Source organism: Mastigoproctus giganteus, chromosome 1 (genome assembly GCF_048544385.1).
Source record: "Mastigoproctus giganteus isolate SK-2022 chromosome 1, ASM4854438v1, whole genome shotgun sequence".
Taxonomy (NCBI): domain Eukaryota; kingdom Metazoa; phylum Arthropoda; class Arachnida; order Uropygi; family Thelyphonidae; genus Mastigoproctus; species Mastigoproctus giganteus.
In genome coordinates, this window is record NC_143575.1 from 15490311 (window position 1) to 15503330 (window position 13020).

General features: G+C 37.0%; 1 protein-coding gene across 2 annotated transcripts in view; it reads right to left on the reverse strand.

Moving 5' to 3' along the window:
- Lam (Lamin) overlaps positions 1-13020 on the reverse strand; it is a 103597-nt gene that overhangs the window by 41097 nt on the left and 49480 nt on the right. For both annotated transcript variants that reach the window (XM_090371697.1, XM_090371689.1), the window contains exon 2: positions 4523-4655. In XM_090371697.1, coding sequence (XP_090227823.1) covers positions 4523-4655 — 133 coding nt within the window. The remainder of the gene's footprint in view (positions 1-4522; positions 4656-13020) is intronic.

Genomic DNA, 13020 nt, shown 5'->3' on the forward strand with positions numbered 1-13020 from the left:
AAATTATTACTCACAAAACCCTAGAGCATTCAAAGAAATTAGTAAAGCCAAATTACCAGTACAGTATCATTCAAATAAGGTGTAGATGATGCAATTCCTTTTTGAAGACTGGTTTACCAATTGTTTTATTCCCAAAGTAAAAGAATATTGTCGTGAAAAATATATTCCTTTCAAAATCCTACTGATTGTTGATAATGCTCTAGGTCACCCTCCACACTTAGGAGGTGTACTCTCAAACATAAAAGTGAGTTTATTACTACCTAACACCACTACTACTACTACTACCACCTTGTGGTGTTAGGTAGTAATAAACACTACTTGTGGTGTTAGGTAGTAGTAGTGAGTTTATTACTACCTAACACCACAAGTTTAATACAACTTATGGACCAGGGCACTATTGCTACCTTCAAAGTTCATTACTTAAAAATTACTTTTGCACAGTCAATTGCAGCAACAGAGAAAGAACAGACATTAAGAGAATTCTGGAAGAACTATAATGTTCCTCACGGAATAAGATACATTTCAGAAGCATGGGCTGAACTGACTATTAAATGCATGAATAGTATATGGAAATTTTCTTTAAAAGTTCTGATAGATAACAATTTAATCTTTAAAAAAGGAAATGAAATTGGAAAGATTACTAATGATATTGTGAAGTTTGTCAACAACTTGACCTTGATGTTGAAAATGAGGATAGCAATCAACTTATTGAAAATGGCACGGAGGAGTTCGACAGGAAGCACTTGATGGAGCTCAGGGCACAGTAAGTTGCACACAAGAAGATGAAGGAGAGCTAGAACAAAAAGAACCTCCTAAAAAGTTTGTGCTCAAAGAAATGGCTGCAGCCTTTAGCAAAATAAATGATGGAATGCAAACATTTGAAAGTATGGATTCAAATACTGGAAGATTCTCAAAGATTTAATTCAAGAAGCTCTTGCATGTTATAGGAAAATTTATAGCAAAAAGAAAATGCAAGCCGTTTAGATAAAACTGGACATGTTCTTAAAAAAAACTAGCCCCTTTACCTCCAGTGCTAATAAACTTCAAGATAAATCAAGCAAAAACACAGATGAAGATAAAATAGAAGAGGCCTGTGGCACCAGGTTCAGCACCAGTGAAACACAGTAAGCCTGGTAAGCAGGGCATAGGGGCGCCAACATCTGGGGGTGCCGAAATTCAAAATTTGTATTATAATAATATTTAATAAAAGTATCTCAGGGGTGCCAAAAACCCTAACACCGCACCTCACTGGGTTCCATAACTAAGAAATAAATTCAGTTCGTCCAGTAAAAGCAGTAGCTAAGTATATTTAATGACAGTCGCTTTTGAGATAATGAATCTCTTCATTGGCTGTAAAAGTACATACATACATACACAAATATACACTGAGTGATAATCTACCTAATACTTCATAGGTCCTTTTGTCCTCAGTACAGCAGCTTTCCGACGTGGCATTGTTTCAGCAAGATGTCGGAAGCATTCAGGAGGTATGGCCAAACAAGCTGTGTGTAATGCGGCTAGCAATGCAGGTATGGAGGTGATTGGTGTATCCAGACGCCTGATATGCCTTTCCATAGTGTCCCACAAGTGCTCTATAGGACTGATATCATGGGAGTTCAGAGGCCATTCGATATGCTGGAAGTCAGAACTGTGTTCCTCAAACCATTCCTGCACATCAAGTGCCCGATGGCTCAGCGCATTGTCATCTTGGAAGACACCATCGCCATTTGGGAAAAAGTGTAACATAACGGGGTGTACACAGTCAGCAAGCAGTTGACGATAGCAGAGACCCCTGATACGTTGTTCCACATGCACCAGGGGTCCAAGTTCCTGCCAGTGAAACATGCCCCACACCATACAACAACCTGCACTTTTGATACCATGCATGATGGATGAAGAGCTTTATGTTGTTGACCCCAAATCCGTACACAACCATCCATGGTGTGAAGTAAATAACATGACTCATCCGACCAGCACACCTTCTTCCAGTCTTCTAACATCCAACTTGCATGCTCTTTGCACCAGGCGAGTCTTTTATGCCTATGAACCTTGGTTGGGAGAGGATGCCGTGGGGGTCGTCTGCTGGTATAGCCCATACGTGCTAGCATGCAATGTATGGTCATGCCAGATGTTGTTCCGGGTTGGCCTACGTTGTATCGGGTAGTCAACTCTTCAACAGTGCTGTGTCTGTTCACCTGTACGAGTCATCGGACCTGGCACTCACCTCTAATATCAACCTTTCGCTGACCTTTGCAGTTTTGCCATCGGGTTGCTGATTGGCCATTTTGATGCCAGTCCTGGTATATTTTAACAATGGCAGCTCTTGAACACACCAACCAGTTCAGCCGTTTGGGAAATCGAGGCACCAGCTCGTCGAGCTCCCACAACCTATTCTTTATCAAAGTCTGATAAATCCTTTTACCCATCACACTCGGAATTTTACTACCTACTGAACCACTGACACCTTATCTATGCTACGTAGGTCGACTAACTCCAGACTTTCGTACCTCACGTGGTCAACGGGTCGCATTCGGTTTTCATAGGGGCGGTTATAATTCAGTTATAATTTATACATTGAGTGATCAACTCAGTGTATAAATATAACATAAAAACATTAGGAATAGAATAAGCAGTACATGCTTGTCCCCTCCTCACCCATAGCAATGAGACAACGTCTACTGCTTATATCCCATATTACGAGGCACTTCGGATTGCATTTATAAGATCTCATGAGGGTACCGTATAAAGTGCCTGCAACTTCCTGGTAGAGGTTTGCGATCTCTTGTCTTGAGGGTGAAACCACCCGTCCCCCCTCTTTTACTGTATATACTGTAGCAGTACTGTATACCGGATCACATGCCACGATTGTGGCAGCTGCCTGTATGGGGGGGGGCCTCAGAGAACATGTAACTGGTGGTGGTGGTGGTGGCTCTTTGAGAAGTTGAAGCCGTTTTTTCAGGGCAAAACTTAATTGTAATGTGCTATCATCAGCAAAACTAATAGGATTTCCATTCAATGGAAGGTCATTGATATATGAGTGGAATAGATAGGAAGAAAGAACTGAAACTTGAGGAACACAAGCATTTTAATTTTTGATAAAATTCGTAAATTTTCAAAATGTGTAATTTTTTCATGTTTTACATAAATTTATACAAAACAAAATAAAAAAGAAATATTAAAGAGTTTTCTGTAAAAGTTATTCACACTCTCATTTTATGTAGTTGAAAATATTTCTACTCTGCCAAACCATTTTTTTTTTACAAAACCTGAAGGCAGATGTAAAAAATTACAGCAGTCTATGAGAGCACACCGTACTCAGTGTTCTCTCCAGGACCTATCGAATGGGTGCACCACCTGGTGAATTTAACTGACAGCCCAGCTAAAATTTAAGTGATTCTTGCGGTACTGTATGGTACTACACTAATCTCGATCAATATTAATTCAAACATACTATGTGATCAAGGTCAATACAACAGGAGCATATAATGTTAAATTATGCAATTAATTTTTGCTCTGGATCGCTTAAGCCACAATTGTAAATAACAGAAAATTTTATAATATTGCAAAGTATTACACTTCCTCACCTGGTTACTTCATATTGCCACCCTTAAGTACCGTGTACAGGTCTGGAAGACTCATTTTAGGAAGAATGTAGAGTTGCTTGAGCGAATATAGAGAAGGGCAACAAGATTGGTTTGGGGGAGTGAAGGGGGCAGTCTTATCAAGAAAAGCTTAAATTCTCTAAATTGCAGCACAAAGTGATCTGACTGAGGTGTATAAGGCCTTGAATGGGTTGAGCATACTGAATTCTGATGTGTTTCTTCTGCTTGCTCAGATTACAAACCTGAAGGGGCATAAATTCAAATTGAAGAAAAAGACAGTTATAGAATAAATGTGTGGAAATTTGCCTTTAGCCAGATGGTGGTTTAATTGCTGGAACAAACTTCCATTCCATTTGTCATTGTGAAAGTTAATAGCTTAAATAAATTCAAGGAGGAACTGGACAAACTTTTAGAGGGAACAGATGTGTGAAATTGGGTTTTTTTTTTTTTTTTTTTTTCTGGCTGATGCTACATAAGCTCATACACTTGCTTTCTTGCATCACATGCCTCCATTACTACTAATACCCGGCTGGCAAAGTTTTCTGGGGAGAACACTGCATATTGCTAACAGAACAAAAATGGTACCACACTAGTTAAACACTAATGAAACTGTTATATCCAGTTAGTTTAAGAAAATGAAGATAAGTTAATAAACTTTTTATTTCTACTTTGAGTTAAAACAAGAAAATGCGCTTGTTAAGCAGTGCAATATTTCATTAAACTATCACATGCAGTTTGCCATGGGATGATTGTGTTATTGATGGAGTTAACTGCGTGATAATACTGCCATTCCTCTTGTAATTCTGAGTACAGTCCTCAAAAAATCATCCTGTTTTATACTATAGTGCACCTCCAAATATTTATTTACAATAGTAGTAATAAGCCTATAGGGGAGGAAACCCCACCACAAACAAACTTACCTTAAATGCATCTTCCAACCTCTTTTTGTCTGATATTGCCTGATTGGCACGAGATTGAAGATCTTGATTATAACTTTCAGCATGGACTAATTTCTTTTCTGTTGATGCTAAGTCTTTTTCTTTCTTTGCAAGTCTATTTAAAAAAAAAAAAAAGAAAAAACCTTGAAATATAATAATTACATAACACAACAATGGAATTCTGTTCAAATAAACCAAGCTTTAAAATATGAGGAACCTCCCTCCTCATTTCCAATTTCTGCAAAAAAAAATTAAGATGATTAAGACAACCACAGCCATGTGCATGGCCATGGCTGTCTTAACCATTCAGCATGCAAAAGGATGGGTTGGCTCCCATCCCTTTGGGAGTCCATTATAAATGGGCCTCCCAAAAGTTGATATTGAGCAAAATCATTACTCAGAAAACACATCCCACATATAGGGTGTCAATAAAGTCCTGCAATAACTTGGTTCTATACAAGACAAAAACAAGCTATAAAATGCATTGAGAAGATAATTTATTGTAGTTTTTATGCACAAAAATAATTACTTTTTTTTTTTTTTTTTTTCTCTCACATAACCACCTTACAAGAGATGTCTTCAACAGAAGAGAAAGTGAAATGTGTCCTCTGTCTAGCAGGGCTCAAGTACATGCAGTTACAAGAAAATTTACTACACATTATGCAATATGGAAGCACCACACAGAAATTCAATTTCAAGCCGGATGAAGAAGTTTGGTTCCGTTAATAATAAGCCGTGAAATGGAAGGCTCATATTAAACAATGGAGACAGTGGCATTATGTTGTGGAAGATTTTCAGAAAAAACCCACTAAAATTGCTAAGACAAGCATCTCTGAAACTTGGTGTTCCTTAAGCAATAGTACATAAAATTCTTAAGAATGAAACTGCACAAGTGACCTTACCAGATACAAGTGCATCAAATGTTGCTGAAAGAGGATGACCATGCAAGATTAACTTTCTGTCACAAGTTTAAAGAAAATGTTTAAAATGGCATCATCTCTTTACAATCTAATGTTTAGTTATGAAGCAATGTTCATATCAGTGTCAAGGTTAATAGCATTACTGCATTATCTGGGGGAGAGCATAACCACAAGAAGTTTTGGAACATGAAAAGAAGTCCCCTAAAGTCAATGTCTGGTATGCCCTAAGAAAAAAAGCATAATCAATTCTTTCTTCTTTAAAGAAAGGGTGATAGGGTTAATGGGGATAGTTATCTTATAATGCTATAGGTTTTTTATTCCTAAGCTAAGGCAATTAAGAAATGAAGCCAATACAGTTTTTCAGCAAGACAGAACATCTTACAACTTTACTCGGAATGTATGACAATTTTTAAATGAAATCTTCCCAAACAAATGAATCAGTGGGCAAGTTGCTTGGCCAACTTGCTCACCCAATTTGTCCCTTGGACTTTTTCTATTTGAAAGTGTGGTTTACTCCTCAAAATCTCACTCTTCAAACAATCTTCATACCAGCTACAATTAATGCCACAACTAAACCGCAACTTGAGAATATGTTTATGGAATTGTAAAATCATACTACACTTTCCATCAGTAATTATGGAGGTTACACTGACTCTTAACAACCTTGTGATAACATATCCTAAAAACTAGAATCAATTATCTTTCCCAGTACATTTTACAGATTCTTTTTATCTTGTATAGAACCTAAGTTATTACAGTTTTAAAGGGAACAAGGCCTTTGTGGGCATCCTGTATGTATGTCATAACATTTTGAAATGTCTCTTTAGGAGAAACTTGTGTGGTAAATCTCTTTTTTCAACAACCAGTGTGAGTAAAAAAAAAAATTCTTTCATAAATTCTATTAGTATGGTATTAATACCGGAAGAATGATGCAAAGAAGCAAGGATTATGTAGTAATCAGTCTTAAAAACAATAAAATAAATAAAAATACTGCTAAATGTAATCCATATTTAGTATTCATTCATTTCTTTTATCTATTTATCCAATCTTTCTTTAAATTTATAAAAGTTTTCTAGCTCCCACAACATTAAGTGGGAGATAGAAAAGTTCATTACTATTAATTTACTCTGATTAAAGGATTTTTTTTTTTACAACTAACCAGCAATTATCTTTTAATTTAAAAGCTATGTGCCAAGAAAATCTAATAAAGTGGATTTATGTAAATATAAATCATCACTTGGTGGTCAAAGACTAGAGAATCAGAAATTCATGACAGCAAGACAAACGCGAGATGACAAAAACCGTATATAAGAACTTTATCCTTTCATGTAGCAAATTTTATATGCATAGCATCCTAACGGACAAAAATCCTGCATTTTAATTCTTCACAGAAAAACTTTGGTTTCTTCTCATCTCTCTCACCTTTCAATCCCGAAATGGCACATTTTCTCACGATTTTTGAAATCATTTTTGTCACATCAAACCTTTACTTCAAATAATAAACTCAAAGCCACTAGACCTTGTGTTAATGAACTGTATCAGGCTGCTGTTTTGACCAATCTTTCGACATTCATTCAGTCTTTAGAAATCTGTGGCCTTTTCAGCCTTAAAGGCAACAATCACTGAATTGTAATTGCAACCAACCAATACACAACTTTCACGTTTCTAAACATTTGATGCCACCTCCATTTTTAAACCATAAACAAATATTGTGATATGTTGTAATATGTGTACATGCATTCAATAGTCAGAATCGGCATGAAGGATTTAGGTGCCCTAGATGAACCCTTATATATGTACACCCCTAGTAAGTTTTAATAAGCTGATGTAGGACCAGTTTTGTTGCTTTAATAAAACATTCTTCCAGAATACAGGAACGTCATCATCCTAGACATTCTTCCCTTCATTAAGTCTATATTTTTATGTAAATTAGGTAATTTTATCCAGATATCTTGAGAATTTGTAGTCTCAGATGCTGACACCCTAGGCCAGTGGTGTCCAACCTATGGCCTGCGGGCCGGATCCGGCCCACACAGAAAGTGAACTAAAACAGCATCGATCACCACTAGGTGTACAGGCATGCAAGCGTCCAGCTCGACTGTATCAAACATGTACATGTGGTCCAGTGCAGTCATATGTACTCTAAATACAGTTATGTATTTTGATATAGCTTGTTCATTGCATTGAATTAATTTGTACTGAATTTAAAAAAATCATTCTCAAAAATGTTCCAAAAGGGGAAAATCGATTTGGAGTGTCGTGTTTTTGATCCAAGGTGGACTGAAGACTATTTCTTCATTGATTACCATGAAAAAGCAGTGTGTTAGGAGACTGTGCGAGTTTTTAAAGAATATAATTTAAAACGACACCGATTCCAATCATAAATCTTATGATCAACATAAAGGAGTGCTGCGAAAAGAAGTGTTCAAAGTTACAAAACAACAAAGCATACTGAAAATGTATCAGTCAAGAAATTTATCTGCTGTATATGCCAGTTAACAAGTTGCACATTTAATCGCTTCTGAAAGTAAACCATTCAATGATGGTGAATTTGTTAAGCGTTGTTTGTTAAAAGTTGTGGAAGGAATTTGTCCAGAAAAACGAACAATGATACAAGATATTAGTTTGTCTCGACAAACAATTATGCAAAGAGTAGAAGATATTGGCAAGAATTTATTTGAACAACTTTTGGAAAACATAAAACGTGAAATATTTTAGTGTGGCACTGGATGACAATACTGATGTAAATGACACAGCCCAACTCCTCATCTTCATACGTGGAATTAATGATAATTTTGTACCAGTTGAAGATTTAGCTGATCTACAGTATGCTGATCTAGAGTATGCACGGAACAACTACAGGTGAAAATCTTTTTGAAAATTTTTGCCAATCTATTGAAAAGTTAGGATTAAATATTAAAAACCTGGTAAGAGTCACAACTGGCAGTGCAAAAAATATAATTGGTAAAAACATTGGGCTTATGGGAAGAATAACCAAGAAAATTATAGATATCGAAGATGAAACTCCAATTGGAATTCACTGCATTGTGCATCAAGAAGCTGTTTATGGGAAAGTATTGGATCTCCAACACATTATGAACGTGGTTATTTCAACTGTAAATTTTACAAGATCACATGGCCTTAATGTGGCTGTTGAAACATCACTGAATGTTTCAACACAGAAAAAGGGAAACCAATAAAACAACTATCAAATATGGGGTAGCTGTTTGATCTTGCAATTCATACATACATTTCTAGTCATTTAAATGCTCTTAATTTAAAACTACAAGGGAAAGGAAAATTGGCCTGATTTGTTTTGTGACATCAAATCATTTCAGAATAAGTTATTATTTAAATCCCAGTTGAGCAAGACAATTTATTTCATTTTGAATGTTGTACTGAGCTAAGGGAGAAACACATTTCCAAAGAATCGTTGCCTTTCGTTATTACAATTACTTTTTGACAAGTTTGAAAGTCGATTTCCTGATATAAAATCCCATGAAAAAACATCAGCTTTTGTTTGAGAACCCATTTACTTCTATGGCTGAAAACTACAATCTCAGATTGCAACTTGAAATTGGACTGCAAAAATAAACTATTTGAATTCTACAAGGCTTTCCCATCTGAATATTTTCTGCTAATAAAAGAAAATGCCATGAAAATGGCTACTTTGTTCAGATCAACGTGTTGGCAAGCAGATTTTTTCACTCGTAAAATCAAATTAATGGAAGCACTGGTTAAAGAAGCACTGCAGGATCATTTTGACAAGAATTCAGTTATAGCTCAGACAGCATGGTTTTGTTAAGGGAAGGTCTTGCCTGACCAATTTGATTGGATACTATGATGTAGTCACAAAAGAATTGGATGCAGGGAATAACTTTGATATTATATATTTGGATCTTAGAAAGGCTTTTGATACTGTTGCACGTGGAAGACTGCTGCACAAATTGGAGCAGTGTGGCATTGGTGGCAAATTGTTGCTATGGATAAAGGGATGGTTGAGTGGTAGAAGACAGAGAGTGGTAATTAATGGACACTGCTCATCGCGGACTAATGTTATTAGTGGAGTCCCTCAGGGTTCAGTGTTGGGTCCATTGTTGTTTTCTGTACAGTATTTATAAATAATATTGATGATGGTATATCAAGCTTAATGTCCAAGTTTGCAGACGATACAAAGGTTGGCAGGGTTGTTAAGGACGCTACTGACGGTATGCTGCTGCAACAGGATCTGGAAAGGTTGAGCAGATGGGCTGAGAGGTGGCAAATGAAGTTTAACATTGACAAATGTAAAGTACTACATATGGGAAACAGCAACCTCAGAGCAACATATCAACTCTGTGGTACTACACTGACAGTGGTAGAGAATGAAAGGGACCTGGGGGTAATTGTGCAGGCAGATATGAAGTTCTCTGAACAGTGCAGACGGACTGCAAGAGTAGCTCATGGTGTCTTATCAATGATATACAGGAATTTTTCTAGCAGGGATAGGGAGGTGATTATTCCCTTGTATAAGGCAATGGTCATGCCGCACCTTGAGTACTGTATACAGGTCTGGAGGCCTCATTTCAAGAAGGATGTAGAGCTGCTGGAACGAGTACAGAGAAGGGCAACAAGGTTAGTGAACGGAACGAAGGGTTGCTCTTACGAAGAAAGGCTTAAGTTTTGCAAATTACAGTGTCTGGAGACTAGGCACCAGCGAGGTGATCTGATAGAGGTTTATAAAGCCTTGAATGGTTTGAGCATGCTCCATGCTGATGGGATACTGCCTCTTGCTCAGAATAATCACCTGAGAGGGCATAAATTCAAATTGAGGAAAGACAGATGTAGGATAGATGTGCAGAAATTTGCCTTTAGCCAGTGGGTAGTTGGTGATGGAACAGACTTCCATCCCTTGTTGTGGAAGTTGATAGCCTAAATAAATTTAAGGCTCAGCTGGACAGGTATTTCAAACGAACGGAGGGGTGAAGTGGAAGGGGTTTTTTTTTTTGGCTGTGCTGCATAAGCTTGCTTTCTTGCATCATATGCCTGTACTAATGCTAATGCTAATAAATATTTAAAAAGAAACAGAATAACAGATGAGCATTTTTTTTTATGAAAACCTCAAACACAAGAGGTATTAGAACCTATAGTACCATGCGTGGGTTGGGGGTTGAAAAGACGAAAGAAGATATTTGTTGACATTAGACTTCAACTTCTGTACACTGTAATTTTCAGGAAATATGTATGAAGGAAGTTTCTTACAGAAAATGGCAGTTGAATGAATAAATGAGGAAGATGAAAAGGTTGGTTCTGTGAGTTTGAAGTTGGACAGTAAATGGATCTTGGTTGATGGCAGCACGTGTTCGGACTTTTTTGAAAGAGAGAGCGGGAATTATAGAGGCCAATTCAGAAGAACAGTGCCCATGGAAGTATCTGTAGAAAAGGCATGCAGCAGAAATAATACGTCTATGAGACACAGAGAGAGAGAGAGAGAGAGAGAGAGAGAGAGAGAGAGAGAGAGAGAGAGAGAGAGAGAGAGAGAGAGAGAGAGAGACTGTTGGAAAGGAGTCATTAATTAACCTAACTGTCCTCTTCTGAATGGAATCTAGAAGCCTGAGAGGTTTCTGAAATATCTGCCCATGGAAGTATCTGTAGAAAAGGCAAGCAGCAGTACGTCTATGAGACAGAGAGACTCTGTTGGAGAGGAGTCATTAATTAACCTAACTGCCCTCTTCTGAATGGAATCTGGAAGCCTGAGAGAGTTTTGAGGCACCACCCCAGATGTGGGAGCAATATTCCATGGTAGAGCAGATTTGCGATTTTTACAGAGTGAACAGCTGTTTGAAAGAAAAGTAACGTCAAGAGCGAAAGAGAAAATCAAGTTTTTTAGATTCAGAGGAAGCAATATTTGTAATGTGCTTGTGCCAAGAGAGATTAGAAGTTAGGATAATCCCCAAAACAGATATATCATTTTGCTTAGAAATCGGAGTGTCACCAAAGATCAGCATAGGAGCAGAAGAATCCTTTTTGCGAGATATAAGACAAGACTGAGTTTTAGAAGGGTTGAAATCAACTAAGTTATCTTTGCCCCACTGGAGAATTACCTGGAGATCAACATTTAAGGAATTGGTAGCGGATATTTGAGAAGTTGAAGCTGATTGAGCAGGGCAAGGTTTCACAAACTGGAAAGTGGAATGCAATATACTATCATCAGCAAACCTATGGATAGGATTTCCTATCAATAAAAGAAGATCATTAATATAGAAGAGGAAAAGAATGGAGGGAAAGAACTGAACCTTGGGGAACACCAGCATTAGTAGTGAAATTAGAAGACAGAGAGCCATCTACCTCAACCTCCGTGAGCAGTCGGAGAGAAAACTGGATAACCAATTCCAAAGAACAGTCAGCAAACCATAAGATGGAAACTTGTTTAGGCGATCTTTATGCCAAACGTGATCAAAAGCCTTTGAGCTATCAAGAGCAACTGCTTGTGTTTCACTGAACTTTTCCATTGAATTTGTCTATAAATTGGTAACATAGGCCAGAATATCACCTGTGGGTCGACACTGACGGAATCCATACTGGCAATCGTTGATCAGACAGGTTTCTAGATAGTTTAAGAGTTGACAGTTAAGCGATTTCTCCATTACTTTAGAAAGAGTAGAAGTAATTGGATGGGAGGGATTGTCACCCTTTTTAGGAACTGGCTGGATATGAGCAAATTTCCAAGCAGAAGGAAAAAAAAAACCTTTGGAATAAGAAAGTGAATAAAGGTGGCATAGAACAGGAGTAAGTTCAGGAGCGCATGTGTTGAGAACAAATGGAGAAATACCATCACCACCTGGAGCTCCATCGAGAAATACCATCAGGACATAATCTTAACTATGTATTGAAATTGGCGTCACAAATTTGCAACCAAATTTTGAACAATTTAAAATTTTTTAATAAAAATTTTTCAATATTTAAAATATCCAGCCTCAATCATTTCATTAAATGTTAAGTTTTATCCAGTGAATATTATTGTGTATTGTACTTAATAAAATTTTCGAATATTTCAATTTTAGGTTCATCATTACATTTATTTATTCACCTTAATATTGAAAAGCAGTGATACTTTTCAGGTTGTAAATTTTCTAAAATGAGCATTTAAAAGCAAAAGTAAAGTATTTTTTTAAAAACAAAAGTGAAGTATTTCAAACAGAAACAAAAGTAAAGTATTAAAAAAAAAAAGCCATATTTTAATAAAATCTAAAAAACAAATCACTGACAGATTTTTTGCACATAAAAGTGCTGGGACTTTGCATTTTTTTATATATAGCTTGAAAAGAAAAAATGGTAACATGAAGAGAAACTTCCTTTTACGAGTAACAAGAAATCGATAACGTGACAAGTTTTTTCTCGAATCACTCTGTGTGGCCCACGAAACAAATCTAACTTTGAATACGTCCCCCGTACGGGAAAACGTTGGACACCACTGCCCTAGGCCAGTGCCAGCCCTGTCCACAATACACTGCACCTTCATTTAACTCCTTCAGACAGTAAAAGCAAGTTGTTGATGGCAATGCAACTGAAAGAGCAGCT